The sequence below is a fragment of the Engraulis encrasicolus genome, chromosome 15 (genome assembly GCF_034702125.1).
Source record: "Engraulis encrasicolus isolate BLACKSEA-1 chromosome 15, IST_EnEncr_1.0, whole genome shotgun sequence".
In the NCBI taxonomy this organism is placed as follows: Eukaryota; Metazoa; Chordata; class Actinopteri; order Clupeiformes; family Engraulidae; genus Engraulis; species Engraulis encrasicolus.
In genome coordinates, this window is record NC_085871.1 from 28,321,381 (window position 1) to 28,343,880 (window position 22,500).

General features: G+C 43.2%; 1 protein-coding gene across 1 annotated transcript in view; it reads left to right on the top strand.

Annotated features, from left to right (window-relative positions):
* The first annotated feature begins 1,548 nt into the window (after positions 1-1,548).
* The window catches only part of LOC134464224 (anoctamin-4-like), a 99,844-nt gene continuing 78,892 nt past the window's right edge, over positions 1,549-22,500 (top strand). The window contains exons 1-3 of the mRNA XM_063217699.1: positions 1,549-1,801; positions 6,556-6,633; positions 13,742-13,978. Coding sequence (XP_063073769.1) covers positions 1,549-1,801; positions 6,556-6,633; positions 13,742-13,978 — 568 coding nt within the window. The remainder of the gene's footprint in view (positions 1,802-6,555; positions 6,634-13,741; positions 13,979-22,500) is intronic.

Consider the following 22,500-nt stretch of genomic DNA (forward strand, 5'->3'; position numbering starts at 1 on the left):
AGGTAGAGCCCTCGGCCCTAAAAATGATGAGGCCAGAACAATGAAGCTGTTTGCAATTTTGCCTTTTTTAGTCAGTGTCATGTTCTTTTGTACCAGGTAGCCCCGAAATGCACGCCGTACCATCTGATGCACACTGCAATAGTCATTTAAAGGTTAATAATTACCCTAGTACTACTCTACTATGGCAAAACAAAGGTCCTTTAGTAATGCACTACAACTCAGTCATTGCCATTCTGGTAGCAACAAATGTATAACACTGTTTAAACGGGTTAAGGATTCCGTCATTAACCTTATGCACTGGAAAAGGTGATTAAACTCGTCATCATCACCACATCATCACGTTTTACCATCACTGTAATTGCCTTACTTCATGTGAGCCAATGTCTGAAAGCCAGCAGGGGTAGGGTGTGGGTGGCAAAGAAGTCAGCTGTCCCAGGCCCAGGGAGAGGGGGCCCAGACTTGGCTCCCCATTACATTGTCTGTAGCTTATTAGGTGTAGGGCCCTTGCAGATGACTGTCTTGAGGCCCGCCCAGCCAAAGCTACCAGTGGTCCTGGACCAATAGCTCACTCTGAAAGGTGAATGTCTCACTTCATTCAATTTAATCCAGGGCTATTCAAATGGCGGCCCTGGGGCCAGATGCGGCCCTTGGACGGCAAGGTTCTGGCCCCCCACAAGCCCCTTGAAATACAGAATCATTTTTCAGAATTTAGAGATAAAAGTATGGGTTCTGTATCGAGCTGAAACAGGACACGGGACGTTAAAATGCAGGAAATTACATCTAAGAAATGCAAAACTTTCTGGGGGAGGACCCCCGACCCCCCACCTCAATGACGTAGGCCTATCCCGTATTTTTTTAGTTGTCAGTCAGCAACCATAATACATACATATAGTTCGGCCCCTTTACTGGTAGGAATTTGAAAAACTGGCCCTCCTTGAAATTTAATTTGAATACCCCTGCAGTAATCTGTAATGGTTTACGACACAGCTCCAGTCTATGATCTCGCTGTGTGAGTCTCTTACAAGAATCTTTCAACACAACATTGTAGCCTACGTGCATGGCATGAACAAGTAATTGAGAATGTGACAAACTGACTGTCAAACATTTGTGCTGTGAGGAGAGGATGTAGGCTACTGTACTTGGGCTATTATGTAACTGTGAAAAAATAGGTAACGTTACACCTGAGCCTTATGAGCAGTAGGCTACAGTCACCACGTGGGTCCACAAAGCCTCTCCCTCTCCTCTCCTCTCCTCTTCTTTCGCCTCTCCTCTTATATGTCAGGAATGCAGATGAGAAGGCAGAGGAGGTGTCCCGCTTGAAAAAAAATCTTCTCAGTGAACAGAGGAGAGCACCTCACTCCCTTGTCCCGTCAAACTTAACAACAGCCATCATGCCTCCTTAATACGCATCGAGTTTGGGGGATTTTTTGGACTTTCTTGGTCTTGTGACGTGACTTTTTTCTGAATGAATGAATGGATGGGGGTGCAGAGGAGGTGAGTGGGACAGTTCTCCAGAATTGTTTAGTGACTGTCTTGTGAGGACGGAGGATGGTGGAGCATGGTTGCTCCGGGACAGATGTACTACTGATTCAGCACCACCACTGTCCGGAGTGTCCGACCATGAGGATCCAGCCGGCGATATCATGCAATGGATCATCGGACCAGCGTGGCTGCAAAGTGCGCGACCCGCAGGACTCGGCCGCGGATACGGACGAGAATGTTTCCATACACGATGAGTCGACTCGGGTGTGCCCCGAAACCCCCAGGCACCGCACGCGGCTATCCTCCGGTTCAACTCAAGGTGGGCTCTGATCAAGACTTTTCAACTAGACGCATGCACGCCAACTTTATCTGGTCGTCATGGTTAAACAGGAAAGTTGACACGAGTTATCGCTGTGGGATGCTGAGCAGCCGCAAGCTAACGGGAGCAATTTGTCATAGCGTTCATTCTTGGCTGACATCGCCTGTCAGTTGCAGTTGCAGTTTGCGCCGTGTGCCAGCTTTGACAAATGTTGTTTGAGGAGAAGTCTTTTCCAATAAATTGTTGGGAAAACGCCTCTGCGGTAACCTATTTGGGCGCGGTTCCGTGGCGGTTGTTATAAGCTTGCGAAGCTGTCAATGGATTTGGGTTGTGTGGATTTATCTGGATATCCCAACTTAAAAAAAACACGACTTGATAATAATTATTTTCTCCGTGAAAACATGCGTTGGCCTAGGCTACTACAAAGTAAATATTTGTCAGAAAGAATATCATTATCATCATTATGTCATTATTCAGCTGACCAATTGGGGATAAGGTTTCACAGTCATGCATTGCACTGAGTCACGTTGCTTAGCCTATAAAGTGTGTTCCTGTCTCTGTGTGTATAGCCTATATTTCAGGTGAACCTGGGCGGGGGTGTTTTTCAAGAACATACATAATGCGAACAAAATGCACGTGCATGGCGTTTCCCTTAGTTTCTAGAAGTGTACTTTTAGTTAGGCTACATTTGGGAGATGTTACAAATAAAACGTCAGTGCGCATTAGTGGAGACTTTGTGTGTGTGTGTGTGTGTGTGTGCGTGTCTGCGTGCGTGTGTGTGTGCGCGCGCGCGCGCGTGTGTGTGTATTGCGCAAGCGCGTGCGTGCGTGCTTGTGTTACAGTAGTGTTAGTACTTTTTGGACATGCGGAGACATCATTTTCAGTCCTGAATGAAATTCATAAGCCACTCCTCCCTCATCGTCCAACTCATAATGCTGCGGGCACAATTACCCTCTTCAAGAGTCTTGTCCAAGTGGCGCACCCGGGAAGCCGAGAGGTGGGCACAAAGGGTTCAGTTGTCCCATTCCCAGGGGAGAGAAGGAGGCCGAAAATGAATTGTTCATTACTGGATAGGTGGACCTGTGTGAAGCTGCCCCTGAAATAACACTGCAGATTGCTTGTGCTTCGTTTGTGCCGGATTGTGCTGTAAAAATGCTAAAAAATACTAATACATTTTCAATGAGCAACCCCCCCTCCACGTCCAAATTTTTCCAAAGTAGTCTCAATCGAAGGGAATTTGTGCTCATTTGTGCTGTGACAATGAACGCTTCAATCACTTGTTTTGTAAAGTTACAGCTGTTTTATTTTATTTATTTTATCAGGGCTATTAGCGGCGCTGGGGCTTATTATTTATTGTGTGACCTCACAGCCAGACACAATCCCACCACAGACACACCAATCAGTCTGCTGGCTTTCACTGGTCAATAAAGCCCACTAGACCACACACAGCAGAGTTCATATGAGTCTGGAGAGGGGACAGGGACAGGGACAGGGTTAGATACGTGTGTGTGTGTGTGTGTGTGTGTGTGTGTGTGTGTGTGTGTGTGTGTGTGTGTGTGTGTGTGTGTGTGTGTGTGTGTGTGTGTGTGTGTGTGTGTGTGTTTGTGTGTGCATGCCTGTACCGTATGTGTGCATGCTTGCACGTGTGAGTGTTCTTCGTAGGTGGTTAAAGTCCTTATGGTTGGATGGAGAGTGTTGTGCGGGGAGGCCTCCTAGTCCAGCAAAGTCCTGTTTAGAAATCTTGGTAACACTTTACTTAAATCCCATATCTATAATTTATAACAAAGTATAATGTGCAATAACTTACAACGCATTTTGACTACACTCATAATGCTTCATGATGCTTTATATTAACAGTTATGAATAATCTAGCTGATAATGCTTTATAAATCCAAGGGTGTCATGAGTGCTCATGACTGGCTATAAACTACAGGCTGCCTGATGGGGCTTATAGTACATTATGAGTACTTATACGCCTCTATGCACAGACCTGGATGATAAACTGTCATAAGGGCTCATAAGATGCTATAATGCTCCATGTGAGATCATAAATCGTCAACGTATGCTCTAAGTAAAGTGGAGTTAATATGGATGCATTTATAATGCACTGTATAATGCACATCTATAATGCATCATAATGTACTGTAAGTCCCATCACCCATCAGGCAGCCTGTAGTTTATATTCAGTCATGAGCATTCATAACACCCTTGGATTTATAAAGCATTATAAGCTAGATTCATGGTTATTCATCACTGTTAACATTAAACATCATGAATCGTCATGGGTGTAGTCATAAGGCGCTGTAAATAATTATAATGTGCATTACAATTTGATATGAATGCGCTCATAATGCTCTATAGATATGGGCTTTATAGAAAGTGTTACCGAAATCTGTTCCCATTACGAACTGTGGATGTTACCTTACTAGGTATTTGTGGTCCATCAGCCATTTTTGTTGCCAACGGTGATACCAGGGAAACTCCTCAGTTCTGTCTGTTACATTATTCTCTTTAGGGGTCCCAATTTCTATAGGCCTACCAGGGTAAGAACACTATATAGTATAGAGAGTAAAAGTGTATTGATAGTAAGGCCCAAAGTATTGACTGGTTATGAAAGCTTTGAGCAGGTTGCAGGTTGCGAGTTAATTTTGTCATCCATTTTTCAATTTAGTCTAAGTCTTGTGTCAAACTTCGTTCTTAGTCTTGGTCGCTTACTTGCAGGGTCCTACATAGGGCTGGAAGTTTCTTTTGGGTCTAGGGGAGTGGAGAAAGTGGGGAGAGCACGGCAAGGTTTCCCCCAGCAGTCATCTTGACCAGAAACACCTACAATACCACCTTGAATAGATCCCCTGGGAAAAAAAACACCAACAATATATACTTTTAGGGGTCTTCATATCATATTCCATATGAAACTGCAAAGTATAGTCTGTCCAATGGTGATAGTGACATGTCTCTGATACCAGCTAACACCTTGAGTAACCAAACAGTGGGGACATGGCAAGACATCATAAAAAACACCTATGACCCTGAGATACCTGCTGAGGATGCAGAAGGGGTCCCAAGGAATACCACTACAGTCCACCGTCTTGAGCTTCAACTTCCACATCCTTAGTTGCCCCTGCAGTCTCTGCTTGTAGCAAAGCAACTTCTGTGTTTATCTCATCTCAAAGGCGTGGGCCCTGAAAAGAATCAGCTCTATTGTAGCGTAATAGTCATTTAAAAGAATTTACTACTATAATACTACAGTACACTGCTATGACATTGCACTGGTCCTTTAGTAATAAATTGCATCTTGGTCATTGCCATTCTGGTAACAGCAAATTTGTAACAGGGCCCATGTCTTAACAGGCTTAACACATACACATACATATTTTGAATTACTAAACGAGGCAGGCAGCTGTTCAAAGAATTATGTCTACTCCAATTATCATGTGAACATATGCCTTCTGGGATATCTAGGTTTATCCAGGTTTGTCACTGTACTACTGTCCTTGCAGTCCCCCAGTCCTCCACAGAATAGAGAATAGAGGAGTCAATAAAAGCTAATCAATTATGGGACAGTTGGAGTCCTTTCAAAAAATCAAACCAACAAGAGATAGGTCTAGTAATTCAAGATGGAGGTATCTGAACTAATCATTTCAAAACTGTTTTGAAGAATATTCAATCTGACCAAAACAAGAACCAAATTGACAAAATCGCATCAGAAAATATGTACTCTGAATGCATAGTGCTACATTTCCATGTTGATAAAACAAATAGCCTCTAAACAGTGGCAGCTTCCCAGCCGCCATTTGTTTTCTCCCCTTCCATGTGCCTACAGTACCATGCGGCCTCCATGACATTTCCTTCCAAGGTGGGTGGTTAACCCATTTTAGCTTGAGGCATCTGCAAAAAACGGCTGCTGAATGCCTAAGCCCTTTTGGGAAAAGGTGCCCTCTGCCTATTAAAACCTAAATATCTCAGTCTCTGAAGCACATAAAAACATGAAATGAGATGCTTTTAAAAGCCAGAACACTCATTTTGCATTAGATTGTATTCATTCGGCTCTAACATACCCATATTTTAAATTAAAAAACACTATAATCTCAAGAGCCTGAATGCAGCATATATGTCACTCAGGCGCCAAAGGTCAACAACGTATACACAGCATCAGGATAAAATGGGTTAATGGAGATTGTCCAGTCCTTGCAAAGACCTTCCGAAGTGCAGTCAAGAAACCCTGGTGACTCCTATACAGTATATGGTAATACAGATATTTGTGTGTTCTTTTAAAAATAATTGCAGCCATGTTAGGAGTGGGTGTTTTGACTTCAATGGTTGGTACTGTTGGATATATATATATTGGCCTACATTAGTTAGTTAAGATTGTTATTAGATAGTTTTTGCATAATTTAATTTGTTCACAATTTTCCACACTTTTTAAGACTTTTGTCATATTTTTCTGACATGTGAGTTCCAAGATCTTGTATGGGAACGAATTTAAGATTCGTTTTACTGTCTCGTTTCTTATTCATTGATGTTGAAGTGGGATATAAGAACCTATTCCTTTGACCTGTCAAACTGTCATCATGCTGCTTGCTGTGACCGGGCCTGTTCTTTTGAACACAGACGAGGGTAATTGTTTGAGACTGTTAAATGTCACGATGATGTCTGCCTCTTGTCTGTCAGAGGATTGAAAAAGAACAAAAAGAAAGAAAAAAGTGTAAAACCAGAATGTCGGTAAATTTTTTTTTTTTTCTCCTTGTCCTCCGCAGATCGTGAGCCAAGCTGTGGCAGCCATAATGTTTCCACAGGAACGAGCTACTACAGCTGTGTCAGTCAGATCACCATTGGTAAGTACTTGGCAGAGGAGGAGGATGGTCTTCTCTTTATGTATTTTGCTTACTTATTTATTTATTTACTTACTGTACTTACGATAAGATACGATAGGCCTTTATTGTCTCTTTAAAAGAGCTATTGTCTTGGGGAAACAAGGTACGATCCTCGTCTAGATTGTATTTGGTCCGAGAGTGCTCTCTAAGCATTTAATTAACTCTGCATGTCTTACTTTGTAAACATGACTACTTACTTGCACACGTACTTACTTATGTAGTGTATGCAAGGGTCAGTGCAAATGCAAACATAGGGAATTAAGTATTTTTAATCACAGTAGACAGATTTTGCCAATGCTGACTGGTTAAAGGGAAATATCCTCAGCTTCCACAAGATCCTGGGCTATTCTGCTGAAGTATGTCAGATTTACAGATTGAATTAAACTCTAATCAAACAAGCCAGGTTCAATTTCAGGTCAGTCAGTGATTTGATAGCATAGTATATTAAACCGCAGTAGGGGTGCACCTCAGCCTTACCTCCTGTGAAAAGTGAATTAGTGATTGATGTCTCCATGTTGTAACGAGTTGCAGAGGCTAGATCAATGCCAACATTTGTTGTATTACATTTACAGTAGTTAGACATTCGTTGAGAATTGTTGGAAGGCTCATTGAGGTCTCATGTTGTATAGTGTGTTGCAGAGAGTATGTCAATATTAACATTTACATGTCAGTTGAAGTTCTTGAATGAGTGACATTTTAATTTCTGGCATCTGTGGGGCACAGCAGAGTCAAAGAGGCAGAGACAGACAACTGCAATCAGCCTCAGTCAGTGCCCTATCCTCCTTAGCCAAAAAAGAGGGGGTGGAGGGTATGTAAGGGGTAGATCTCCATAAGATTTAGACCTTGGACTGGATGCAGATACCTTCTGATTAAAGCCAATCCTTGCACTCAGCAGAAGCCATCGATCTATTTCCAGATATACAGCGGCTTCCTTAAAATGCCCACTCTACCCCCACTCTGCCGCCCATTTCCCCCCCTTTTGCTGTGGGCAAGAGGGGAGTAGGGTAGAATCGATTGGCTTTCACAATGTGGTACCTCTAAAGGAATCAATGCTCCCACTGGCATAATGATTAAGAATGCATGTCTGGGGTTCTAGAATAGTTTTGTCAGCAGTGTGTGTAAGTAAGGTAAACGTGTAGGACTACAACTATTATTCTGGTTCAGAGCAAGTGGAAGAAAACAGAAAAAAGGATTAGAGGAATGTGGAAAGAAAGAAAGAAAGAAGGAAAGAAAAAAAGCGAGAGAGAAAGGTGAAGTGAGGTGACATAGACTGCCCAAATAAGCGTTATTGGCTTCCTGTCTCCCCCATCTGGAATAGGTGGGTTTCTGTTTTCCTCGTCCCCTTTTAACTGCAGACAAAACCACAAAATCACACAACTATAAAGGCAATGAGAGGAATAATAAAAAAGAATGCATAAGAAATAAAATGTAGAAAGAATTAATAAATGAAAGAAAGAACGAAATGAACAAGTTCCACAGACTGTGCTGAAAACGGTGCCTGACTGATGGGCTGACCATTCGACCGACATAGCAGCATTTTAGTCCCTGCACACAACTACATGACTTAAAAAAGTAAGACAGTGAAAAGCAAAGTTCGAATTAAGTTGTCCATGCTCAGACTGGACTCACACAGGTTGGTGTCTTTGTTCTCTGTCTGTCCCTTAAAGGGACACTGTGCAGAAAATGGTCAAAAAAGGTACTGCAACTATGGTGCTCATTGAAACTGGGCTGCCTATTGCCAAATTTGATGTTTACATGAACGTTTACAAAGTAATAAACAAATGTTTTCTAGTATGGTCCAAGCACAGTCATTTTTGCAGCTAAAAATGGCTATTTTTGGAAATTCAAAATGGCAGACCATGGAGAAGATCCCCCTTTTCATGTATGAAAAGTGCATTTTTTCCAGTCATAATGAATACTTAGAATTTGATGCTGGTGGTAAGTATTCATGAAAAAGGTAACATTAGTTAACGGGTGACATGAATTCTGGAAATAAACAACTAAAAATCTCACACAGTGTCCCTTTAAAAATACTGCCTTCCCTATCCCTGTACAGCGCTGTGCTTTGGCCCCTGTGCCAGCCGGCCCCACCTCGTTTCATTTCAGGAGGCAGTGGTGCAGAAAAGTGCAGCTGGTGTGACTTTCCATCCGGGGCTCTCAGACCATCGCTCCACGGAGAGCTTCCAGGGCACTTTCCCTTTTTTAATTATTATCATTTCTGATGACTCCCGACCAACAGGGATACAGATATATTTGCTGCTGATTGTCCAATAAAATGTCTGCCGGGATCACTAGCAAAGGTCGTTTGAAAATAGCCGCACAGGTGCACAGTGCTTTGGGATATACGTACGTACTGTGTGGACAGCAAACGGCATTGATGTCTTTTATCTCAGACATGCAAAAAATGTGTTGGCTTACCTCAGCGGTTCCCAAACAGTTTCCTGCCCAATTGGGATGCTTAGGATGGCCGTCTGCCGGTAAAAATGGATTTTGGCCATAGAAATCAATATAATTGGGCTGGATTTAGTGCTTCCAGGCGGGGTTTGAGCATTTTTTTGGGCTGGAGCCTCATCTAGCAACCCTGTTCCCAAACCTTTTCAGCTGGGACCCCATTTTGGACTTGAGAATATTTTCGCAAACTATGCCTAGGCAAAAAATGTTGTCCATTAATATTGCTAGATTTTCCATCAATAGTTTGTCCGCTAACATTGCTAGAAATCTACAGGACAGCAAATACATCTATTAACCCCTTAGCGCAACACTATGGCTCTCTGTAATGTCATAGCAATGATGTATGTTATGTTATGTTATGATATAGTTAAGCATTTTCAGCAAGTGAATAGGGTAGCCGGCGACTCCAGCTGCAGTAAGAGGTTAATACTGTTACTATCCAAATTATGGAATTGTGTTAGCTGTTAACCTGTGAATTTCCCGTTTTTACCTTCATGACCCCCAGTTTGGGAACCACTGGCTTGGCTTACCTGATCCTTCGATAACACACATGCAAACACAGACATTTTCAACTCTCTTATGAGATCAAAGAAATCTATCAGTAAGTGTATGTCACATATCACAGGACATCACACTGTTTAACATTCAGGTTAAGTTCAGTCGCATGTCTGTGAGCCAGATACTTATTATTCATTCCTATCAGAGTGAAGAGTTCCGCTGTGAGTTACTAGACTTCCCAGTAGAGCTGAAGATGTTTCACCAGAGAGAATGAAGAAATAGTAGAATGTAAAATATCTTTGGTTTTACCTTTGATCCAAAAATGTTTCTTTGATTCTGGGCTGATGTTAGGAAACCAGGAGATACAGTGTGGCATCTTTTCCACTGCCATTTTTCTGGTAGGTCTACAACTAGACGCAGTAACACTCGGCCGCCACTTTTTGCTTTTCGAATAGGCGCTACACAGCTCAATCGTAAAGCAAAAAGGGGCGGTAGGATCATGCTGTTTTGAGCTGTAAGCCTACCTGAAAAACGGCAGTGGAAAAGAGGCATTACAGTAGTCTCTAGATCACTGGAGGTGGTGGAGGTTAGGTTCCATGAGGCGAAGTGAAGCCAGTTGCTAGGTCATGGGGAAAAGGAGCACCACTTTCAAAGTTCATGCTTTGGATTGGAAGCTGTGGTGGTCTAGCCTGATTATCATCAACTTTCAAATCTCTTCGAGACTTGGTCTGACTAAGAGCATAACAATTAACATTTCCCAAACGGCATGGTCGACCCGCCTCCCTTGGTTTGCTAACGGTTGCTTGCTTCCCGACAAAGTGGGAGGAGTTCCCGGTTTTGCGGGAGCTCAGAAAGTACTTGCATTGCTCTTGACCTGGCAGTGGCAACGCTGAAGGTGTTGCGTCACAAGAAGGGCACAGCCTGGCTGGTGGTCCACACAGCCGGTACAATATAGGCTCAAACAGCAGTGTGATTTCAATGCAGCGCAAGAACTCTCACCCATCCCCCATCCACCACCCCCACCTTTTTGTACAGTAGCAGGATGGAGAATCAGAACAAAAGTGTGTGTAGTCCGAAGATAGTCAGGAGTGTCCAGAGAGAGAGAGAGAGAGAGAGAGAGAGAGAGAGAGAGCATCAGGGAGCTCCTGTGTAAAAAGTTTAATTACGGGACGCTTTAAGCTGTTAAGCTCTTCGCCGGAGTAAGGCCAGTGCAGCAAAATTGCCCTCTTAAATCTATAAGATTTTGTTTTACACGTAGGTGGTTTCAGTAATGACCAAGCAATTCAACATGAATGCTAAAATGCAGCCTCATCTATATAGTTGACAATTCATTTGTTCGGCTGTGGATGAATTACGTAAGTTTATGAAACACACTCAACTCACAAATTGATGGCTCTGGATGATAACAGTAAATCTACTGAACAGTATCACTCTAACTAAAGTAAACTAAATAGTTTGACTAAATAGTCACTATCATCATACACCATACTGCATGTGCATCTGCAGTGGGTATCTGTATGTTTGAAGCACAGTTCATACAAACATGCAGCTCAATGTGCTTTAACAAATTGATTAAAAAAAGATAAAACTCAGGGTTGACAAATCTTGAAGGAGCACTTCTGCCAATTTCAATATGCTGTTGTATTGCTCACGCTACCCTTGACTTGTCAGTACCTGGTGATGCTGCAATTTTCGGCTCAGCCTTTTCCGAGATCTAAGGTATTCTAATGGGGGCAGACTTTGTTTACTTTAAAAAACCTTCCTAACATAGGCCTACTCCAAATACTATCCCAAAAGGTATCGCTGTTTACCAGTGGTCTGCTAATGTTGCATAACCTTTTGGATGTTATTGGGAATAAATCCACTACAGCAGACGACAAAAGAGTCAGATTTAGTTATCCATTTGGACTGATGTGGTTGAAATATCTCATAATATGACTAAAAGTCTTGTCACAGGCTTCACTGTCTCTCTCAATGCCTGGTGGAACGGTCTTGGCTGAAAATACCCAGCTTGGTTTTTGGCCCCAACCAGCCCTGTACAGTATACATGAGTCTACAAACTGTTTGGCCTCTTTGTGGGTAATAACTGACTTGCACTGGATGCTCCAGCCAGTGGGGAAACTGAAACTACTGTATGTCTCTGCAGTATCCGCTTTGCTCCGACAAATGTAATTGAAACGGGACAGCCCTGTTGGCCTTCATCCGATTTGTTGCAGTGCAGTGGTGGTGTTTGCCTTCAGAGATCTCCTTCCTTGTCATCTTGCACAATTGTCTGTCTTTGTAGGAGTCATTCCTACGGTATATAGTATTATCAAGTTGCTACGGTTGGCAAGAAGTCTGCTAATCGTTTTATATCACATTTTCGGGAACTGAAACATTTCACAGGTATTAGGCTACATACTGTACACTGCATTTATCTTATACCTCTGAGTCTGTGCCATACTACTTTTAGAAAATACTTCACATGATCACATGAAGAATCACATGATGCCAAAGGAAGTCTTGTTTCTTTCTCTATTTCTCTATTTTTCTGTCTGTCTGTCTGTCTGTCTGTCTGTCTGTCTGTCTGTCTGTCTGTCTGTCTGTCTGTCTGTCTGTCTGTCTGTCTGTCTGTCTCTCTCTCTCACACACACACACACACACACACACACACACACACACACACACACACACACACACACACACACACACACACACACACACACACACACACACACACACACAGACACACACACACACACACACACACACTGTGTGGCTACTGATATTAGATCTGGCAAACTTTAACTGTCACGTCATCCGACGTTGTGAATTTAGAATGTCAGGGAAACACAGCTTGAAGTCAGGAACACAATGGATGTTTAATGTCCTGTCAGGATGACAAATAGCTGTCTGTTTTAGAATCATTTTGTTCTAATAAAACTTCAGTGATAAAAGTGCCTCAATAAATTCTTTGTGTATAACACCGTTACAAGTCTCGGCCCTTGCTACTGTAGCTTGCTCTAGTATTTCAGACAATATTTCAAAAAAATAATTATAAAACTCAGCAGATCACCTCAGAATCTTCTCCATAGCCCTGAATAACATGCAGGCTTACCCTGAGAGGCTAAGTATGTTGGGAAGCAATCTTAACAACGAAACAATGCACCCTTGATTTCTTCTGTCAGATATAACTGAGAAAATTGCACTTAACCCCTAAGCGCAAAGCCTATGTTATAACCTTACTGTCACCAAAATTGTAATGTCTATGTCTTAATTTGTTATTTTCTTTTCATAGCAATGTTGTTATGATATAGGCTAGTTGACTATTTTCAGCAAATAGAGAATACAATAGGCCCGCCGGCGACCCCATCTGCAGTAACAGGCTACATGTTTTGATCTCTCTCTTCACCACATGCATGCAGTCTTCAATCTCAAGGGCCAAGAATATTAGAAACCAATCATAAAGTCAAGAAGAATACAATGGGCTTTAGATTTGTTGTCAAATATAAAAAAGTATAAAATCGCATTTCAATATTGTTCCCTTCTCTCTCTCTGCACCATATGTAGGCTTCTACTCAGATGTTAGAAAGCAATCTAAGAATATAAGGGACCAAGCTTAGTCAAGACACACCTTCCTTCCAGGCTCAGCCGTGGCTTAGTCAGCTGGGCACTGGACTGCTACGTGGACGACCCGGATTCGAGTCCCGACCCGGGTCATTTCCTGATCCTCCCCCGTCTCTCTCTTCCTCTCATTTTCTGTCCCACTGTTCATTGTCCTGTCTGAATAAATTTGGAAAAAACCCAAAAAGGGAAAAAAGATATACCTTCCTTCCAACACAGATACCATAACTTATCTGAGTAATCAGTAGACTTGTGTACTTAGGATCAGCTGACTCTGTGCGTTGGATCAAGGTTGTGGTGGTTGTTAGGTTTTTAGTGTTTTCCAATAACAACATAGTCTATCTATCTCATTAGGTACAATGTAGTAAATGGTCTAACAGCTACGGTATGTAATATCATGTGCTCGTATTGTACTTATACCATGAATTTCCTTTTCCTTTTCCTATTGACACCTCAGTAAAATTCTTCTTGAATGTTGTTCCCTTCTCTCTCTCCCACTGCACCTCTCTCACTGCAGGCTTTGACCCGGAGGGCCAGGTGGCCATCGGGATCTCCCACTGGAAGCGTCCGTACCCGCCCATGTGCCCGGTGCCGGCGCTGCCCAGCCCGGACGGGGTGCAGTCGGAGGCAGCGGCGGGAGGCTTTCCCTGCCTGGTGGAGCACCCGGAGCCCGTGTCCTGCCCCGCCTCCCTCTCCATCACCCCCCTGCCATCCCACTGCAGCAGCCAGGACACCATCAGTGAGAACAGCTCCAGTAAGTAGGCTACCGGTTAACACATGTGCGCACGCACGCACGCACACACACACACACACACACACACACACCCATAAACACACACACGCACGCACGCACGCACGCATTCACACACACATAAACACATAAACACACACACACACACACACACACACACACACACACACACACACACACACACACACACACACACACACACACACACACACACACACACACACACACACACACACACACACACACACACACACACCTCCCTCTCCATCAGCCCCTGCCATCCCACTGCAGCAGCCAGGACGCCATCAGTGAGAACAGCTCCAGAGAGTACCCAGTGGTTAACACATGTACCACATACACATGCATGCAAGCACACACATGCATGCATACACACACGCACACACACACACACACCAATGTAGCAGCCATTACACCATCAGTGAGAACAGCTGCAGTGAGTATTGGTCAACACATGCACCACATACACACACACACACACACACACACACACGCACATGCAAGAGTCCACACATGCACGCAAGCACACACACACACACACACACACACACACACACACACACACACACACACACACACACACACACACACACACACACACACACACACACACACACACACACACACACACACACACACACACACACAGTGACACCCCTGCCATCCCACTGCAGCAGCCATGGACACCATCAGTGAGAACAGCTGCAGTGAGTACTGTGAGAACACATACACTTCATACACACACACACACACACTTGCACGCAAGCATCCACACACACCTAATTAACTAGGAATTCCAAAGACATTTTTTGTAACCAGGCAAAAATCATGCAAATCACGTGAAAATCGTTGCACAATTCCAACGCCAACCCTTTTTGGGGACGGGGTGGAGAGGGTACATATGATATGAGCCCACTATACTGTAGCTAGACATACTGTACCAAGCTCCAATGATGCACACTTGTGCACTACTATATACTGTATTTCTCTACACTTCATTTACTGTATACTGTAATTCCATGTTGCAATTTTGTGTGTCAATATGATGTCAATATGAGTGTGTTTGCTGCAAAGTGCCCCCTTTGACCTCAAAGATACGTAGCATTTACTGTATGCGTGGGTGTGTTCCATCATTCCACACATGGCTTGAGCGCATTCATTACCTCCTTTCTACCACCCAGGGAAGCCGACAGGGTGAAGAGGGACAAAGGGGTCACTTGTCCCGGGCCCAGGGAGAGAGGGGGCCCAGAATTGGTTACTCATTACATTGTATCTATTGGGCAGGGGGGCCCTATCAGATGAATTTGTCCCGGGCCTGGCTAAAGCTGTCAGCGGCCCTCCATCCATCCTTTCATTCATCCTTCCATCATTCCTCTTTCCATTCCATTCCATACTCCATCTTTCCTTTCTCGCCTTCTGTATTCCTTCTTTCCATCTTTTCATCTTCACTTTCCTTAACCATCCCTTCCTTCCACTCATTCTTTATTCCATCCGATCTACCTTGTCTTCCCTTAATCCCTTCATCCATCTTTCACTTTCTTCCTTCCTTCTGTCTTCCTTCCTTCTAGCAATCCCTCCTTCCATCATCCCTTCCTTCCATTCTCCCCATCCTCATCACTCTGTTCCTTCCTCCCCTCTTGAATCACTCTCGTCCTCTCCTCCCACCCTTCTCACCTCGTAGGTAAAGTACATACTTTACATTGCACCTGATGTGACACATTGTTTGAGAGTGAGAGACTCCACTGCACTTATGCATAATGCAGCAGCAAATCTTAACGCTGTGTCTGAAACACCAGCAGACCATCTTTTCACCGATTTTCTCTCTAGACAACACATACCAGACAGCCTGCCAGGTTCCTACAGTAGCTTGTACTTAAAAAAAAAAAACAGGAATGGCAATGGGTTTCGTCAGCAGTTTTTGTCATATTGTGTGAAGACGTGTTTACATACAGTATACAATAGCGTACGTGAGCATACGTATCAATAAACTACGATACACGTCGTAAGATATCTTATATAGCCAAAGACATTGCAATAGAGAAGCAATAGACACTACTTTCCATCACTTACATTGAAGGTTATGGAGCCCCAGTGGAACCATTGGGCAGCCTGTTAGCTTGTCTGCATGCCTTTGCACTTTGTACTCTGTGCATCTGCATATACTTGAACTTTATTACAGGCTCTGGGCCCAATAGGCAGTCACTCAATATACACATAAAATAGGCAGGAAAAGAAAAAGAAGAGGAAAAAAAACAATGATGCTTAAGTATATACAAACATACCCTCTGTCATGATAGTCTTAAAAGGCAGTCATATCAATGCTTCCACATATATGATTGATATCGGACAGAGCTGCATATGGCGCTTGTGAGAATCATTATAATACAGTTTTCAGACTTATCCAGACCGCACGTGAACTTAAACATTAGGCTCCTCAAGAGAGCCTGTAAAGTACATAGTCCTGAGTCACAAAAGAGTTTACGAGCACTGCAACTCCTGGGCTCTTTCAGCAGTATCCTCAGGCAGTCATTATATGATACTTGGCTACCCTGCATATTGCACAAAGTTATTAGGGTGCATGCATCAAACGCCCAGGCCCAACAGAAGAGCAGGATTTTGCGAAGTTGGGGCATTTGATACACCCCAACAATTACCTGTGTACAGGGAACAGATAGGAAGTCTCCTCTCACCATCACACACCTTGGAAAACACACTGGAAATCCTTCAACGTCGTTATAATGTAGCCAGAGTCAGTTGGTATAGCTGTGTGGTAAGCAAACACAAAAGTGATGTTGACAGTGATATTTTTCTAGTCCAGTGGTCAGCCAAAGTGTGCAGTGTACTCGGAGGACCAGGAAATAAAAGTTGGAAGCTGATATTGCCGTGGTGGCACTCCAGATAACAAAAGATGCTTATTCAACACTGAATTTGTCCCGATTTTTAGGGGGTTGTAATTGGCATCACTTAAATATTGATTTGAGTGCTGCTGGCAATCTTTGGGAAAGGATTGTATACTGTACTGTACACTGAGAGGTCCTGCTGAGTAAGTGTGAGTGAGATAGAGTTGTACGGATTATGGTCTTCACATCTGAGCGGGAAGAATAGCCAGGAATCCCTTTTATTGACCATGTACTCATATGCAATATAAAGTAAACTATACATTTGTTTATGGTATAGTGATGTACGGTACATACTGTATGATGCAAAGACATTGGAATCATCTGAAAAGAGCAACATGCAGCAAAGCGCAACATGCAACAAAGTGCCACGTGCAAATTCAAAGCACAACATGCAACAAAGACAGCCTCCTTGGAAACTGCCTGTCATTGTGGCACAACACTCTGTGCACGCAACAAAATTGCATTTATGCCCCACCCATACAAGGGGGCAGCCCAACTGTTGCCCCTAGGGAGCAGTACGGCAGGACAGGATCCATGGTCATGTTACGTCAGCCATGGAGGATGCTGGGAGAGATATGGGGCAATCATACCGGGGTCATCAATTAAAAACATGCCACATATTTGCTCCAGCATGCAATTATAGCTGTCACGATAACACATTTTGCTGGACGATAAATTGGCCAAAAAATATTGCAATAAATGATTATATTATCATTCTCTAGTGTTGATATCTATATCTAGTGTTGATATCTATACCTTTCTTAGCAGCACAGGCAGGAGGAGTATCTGACATGACTTTCAACGTTTAGTTTACTGATTCAGACATCCTCAATGTTTTTTTTTTGTTTTTTTACTTTATTTGATAGGACAGTGTGAGAGGTGAACAGGAAGCGAATTGGTAGAGAGACGGGGGGTGGGGGGGTGGTTTCGGCAGAGGACCCGGGTCAGGAATCGAACCCGGGTGAACCGCATGGCAGGCGAGCGCCCCACCGGTTGGCCACAACAGGGCCAGACATCCTCAATGTTGTTGAGCTTTCCTGAGACTGGAGGATGGAGCAAGTAGCAAGAGGATTGGTATTGAGATGCAACTCCAGTGAGGACCTACATACAAAAGTTGACCTTTCAGTCACGGCTGTAGCCATTGTTCTCTGAGTGAAGACTCTCCCCACCTCATACATAATGGACAGGGTTGTCGATCTTCGGTATGGAAAGACTGCTGCCAACCACACATCTCATCCAATCAGCTGCTCTGAATCATATTGTACTCATGATAACAGGTACTCAGTGAGCTAATCTGTTTCAGAAGGAAGAAGAAAAGGGCAGAGATTTAACTTCTTTAGGCACCTCGGCATTTGGAATATGCCATAATGGAAGGCAGGTAAAACGACAGAGAACAGCGACTTTTAATAGAGCACTGACTGTTAAAGTGCCCGATCAGTTGTTGTTACTGTACCATGATCAGTATTACTTTCTATTAAAGGGTCTACATGAAGGTGTATTGCAACGATCATAAGAATTACGTGACCCATGGCAGGAGTATAAATGACACATTATTGATGTCATAATGTGTCATTCAGCTTTTTTAATGTCATGAAACCCAATGTTAACTTAACGTTCCAAATACGGGAAAGACACATTATGACAACAGTCACAAACATCAATACAGTTCCCGACGTGTCATGTCATTCTTATGCTAGTTACACAACACCCTTAACACATTGACTACCAAACCACGGGAAGACCCGTTTTGAATTCCCATGCGTTGGCTCCCAAAACGGGAAAACCCGTTTTTGAGGTTTTTTTTAGTGGATTCTGAATGTACACATTCTAATGCACATTCTGTGTGATTTTCGTTATTATATGACGAACAGAACTCCCATAGATCATGAAAACACCTACAGTCAAAACTACTACAAAGTCATTATTTGGATATTTCATCTGTGCAACTTATCACAATGCAGTATTTTTGAGTGTTATTACAGCGAATGAAATCATGCACACTTCCTGTTCACGTCACATCATACCTAGCTTCCTGTCAAGGCTTTGCTAGCTTATCGTAAACACAGGCCTACTGAAGGATAAGGCAGTTTGGAATGAAAAAACTGCACAACACAGCAGCAGAAACTAACGTTGGTGAGTGTACTTCGGCGCATCTACTTTTTGCTATTGAATGACTGACATGCCCATCAGGATACACTAGTAACTAGCTCTTCCAGTGATAATATTAGCTGTAAACAGAAGTGATCCAGGTGTTTTTTCATGAAAATAGTTAACTTTGAAGCGACTGGTCTTCTCTTTGGAGCGTGAAAATACATTTAGATCCTCAATTTAAACTTGGAGATTCAAAGAGCGCATCCGTGACAAAAAAGCCTTTTTCTCCGGTTCGAATGGGGGAAAGTGCCATTTTTCTCTAAAGTAGCTGACGCTTAAAGTTAAATAACTTCGGAATGGAACAACATAAAAATGTGCCGTAAAAACCTGTAGAAAGCTGAGATTTCAAACAAGCCCTAACGTGTGTCTGTAGGTCTAAGACAAAATATTCGGTGGCTGTTCGAAAATGACAAAAAATGATGAAACTGGCTGGGAGTCTTGGGCTAACATTTCAAAAAACGCCTGGTAGTCAATGTGCTAATAGACCTCTTCAAATAAAGTGTTGTTCCGTGTTAAAATTCAAATGAAAAGCCCTGCCGTGACCTAACGGTAGGGCACTGGGTTACTACGTTGGCGACCTGGGTTCGATTCCGGCCCGGGTCATTTGCCGATTCTCCCCCCGTCTCTCTCTCCCACTCACTTCCTGTCACCTCTCATACTGTCCTATTTAAATAAAGGCCAAAAAAATCCCCTATATTAAAAAACATTCAAATGAAAAAGATACTATGTACAGGTATAACGGCATGTCTGAAGGAAGATCAATGAGCATTGTTCCTTGATTATGGCATAGGTGTAAATGTTAATAGGTCGCTCAAGATTATGTTATGCACGTGTTGATGGCTTTAAAATACAAGACCATATAATGGCCTGAAAAAGCATGCTAAGTTCACAAGAGTGCTGATAAACACATTTTATGTAGGCTACCTTACCCTCAGAGTTTCATATCCTCATTACAAAAAAACGGTAAGTCCGTAAGCAGTTTTTGGGGCTTGACCGTTAAAAAAATAAATCCCCCTTCTTGAGGTAAGTTTTAGAAAGTGGGACACACCATTACATCATCCGTGTATTTTCTTTCTCTTAGTATTACCCACACTTGCAAAATCATGCATTTCCATCTAAAGACGGTGATGCACCGGTGTGCGAGTGCTGTGCCAACTTATGCAATGCCATTTCAACAAGGAAATGGTACTTAGATGTTATTTGGATTGAGGATGTAGTGGGGAGTAGAAAATGAGCTTCTGTTGTGCTACTGCAGTAAGCTGCCTCCAGCTCTGGCATAAGACGTGTGATAGAGACAGGACGACAGGGAGAGAGGAAGGTGATGACAGAGAGAGAGAGAGAGAGAGAGAGAGAGAGAGAGAGAGAGAGAGAGAGAGAGAGAGAGAGAGAGAGAGAGAGAGAGAGAGAGAGAGAGAGAGAGAGAGAGAGAGAGAGAGAGAGAGAGAGAGAGAGTCCTGATTTGAGCGAGGAGCATGACATACATAGAAGGGGGGGGGGTAGAGAGAGATAGGGAACGACAAATAAAGAGTTAGTGATAGAGAAAGAGACATGAACGGAGAAAGAGAGTCCCCATTCTTGTCCCTATTTGACACTGTGTGTGTGTGTGTGTGTGTGTGTGTGTGTGTGTGTGTGTGTGTGTGTGTGTGTGTGTGTGTGTGTGTGTGTGTGTGTGTGTGTCTGTCTGTGTGTGTGTGTGTGTGAGAGAGAGAAAGAGAGAGAGAGAGAGAGAGAGAGAGAGAGAGAGAGAGAGAGAGAGAGAGAAACTGACCCTATCTGTTCCTTCATTTCATGACTCTTCACCAAACAGTGCTGCAGTGACAGTGAGGAACAGACACCAAGAGAGAAGGAGCGAGAGATAGAGAGAGATATATGAAGAGAGTGAGAGATGGGGAGATGGAGCAAGAAGAGAGAGAAAAAGGAGACAGACAAAATCCTCATACGTAGAGAGTCTGTCTGTTTTTGTACTTGGGTCAATGTTGACCTGATAGTCTACAGATGCTACATGATCGAAAGCATGTGACAATAATGCCACAAAAATGGCCTTTATAGCCTAGTACAGAAGCTGGAAGTTCCACATGCCCCCAGCGCCCCCTCGAGCACCTGGCCCTAAAATGTCTGCGCACGCTACTGGCCTTACAGACACAACAACATGTAGAAAGAAAGAATCTCTCCCTTTCCCATGTGTCCCTCTGACTTGATGTCCCTCCACCACTAAGCAGCACCAAAGAAGGTACACACAGAAGAACGATCACACGATGGTAAATGCATTGGCCAAGGTGTGGTACGGGGACGTGCCCTCCGGACACGAGTGGATGGAAAATTAACTCCCTTGCGCATGATCAGTGGGTGCGAAAAATCCGGAACTCCGCAAAAATGTGCAAAACGAGGATATCCGGTTGTCAGTGTTCAGTGTGTGGCCAAATTAACTGCAGCTGTTGGTCAGCAGTAATTGCTGGGGGTAATTAAGGACAGCTGACAAACATTCACGCTGTCCTATGACCTGTTCCACACTCCAACCCTCGCGGAAGTGGCATTGCACTTAACCATGCTTCCAATCCTGACCGTAGAAGAAGAATTGTACTCCGCTCGCCATCATTCCGTACTACGTTATGACGTCAGTAAGCCCTCCTATATATCTATATCTCTCCTTGGCAGCACTGCAATGCTCCGCTGCTGGGGCTGTAACGATATTATATCGAACTAAGAAATCGCGATATGCAGAGTCACGGTACTATATCGCGGTGCAAGAAGGCGGCATCGTGATACACCCTTTCAAAGTTCTGTTACCCTTGAGTCCAGGAAACAACCACACGATATAATGTGAGATCATCATTATCATTTTAAAACCTTTTTTAAATAATTAGTAGCCTCTTGTATTATAGTATACCTTCAAATCATAGTTTTATGTCTTAAAAAATGTGAAAAAAATAATTGCAAAAAGATACATTTAAAAAATCATGGGGTGTATCTAAACGTAGCTCAAAAATCGTGATATAAACTACTAGGGCAGCACGATATCAGAAAAAGAATCGATACTCAATAATAGCATGCATTACCTCGATAACGATATTAACACGATATTTAGAAATATAGCCGAGTGGTTTTCTTGTCACTAATTTGTCTGTCTGTGTGTGTGTGTGGGGGGGGGGTGTGTGGCTTTGGTCATGGGGGACTTCTTGCGCATTTGTTGACATTCAGCAAGTGATTGGACTGCATAGAAATGTTTTACTTGATTGTGATAATTAAGTCATTTTCGCGATACACATACACATTGGCTACGTGTACATGGTGTTTTTAAGTCCGATTTAATAAATGCGATTTAAATAGATCGGATTAAGAGTTATTTTGCGATGTGTATACATGGCACTTTCACTTAAATGCGATTAAACGTCTGGGGAAAATAAAGCATTGCGATTGGACTGAGGACGCACGTGCTGAGCGAGCCAAATAAGGCAC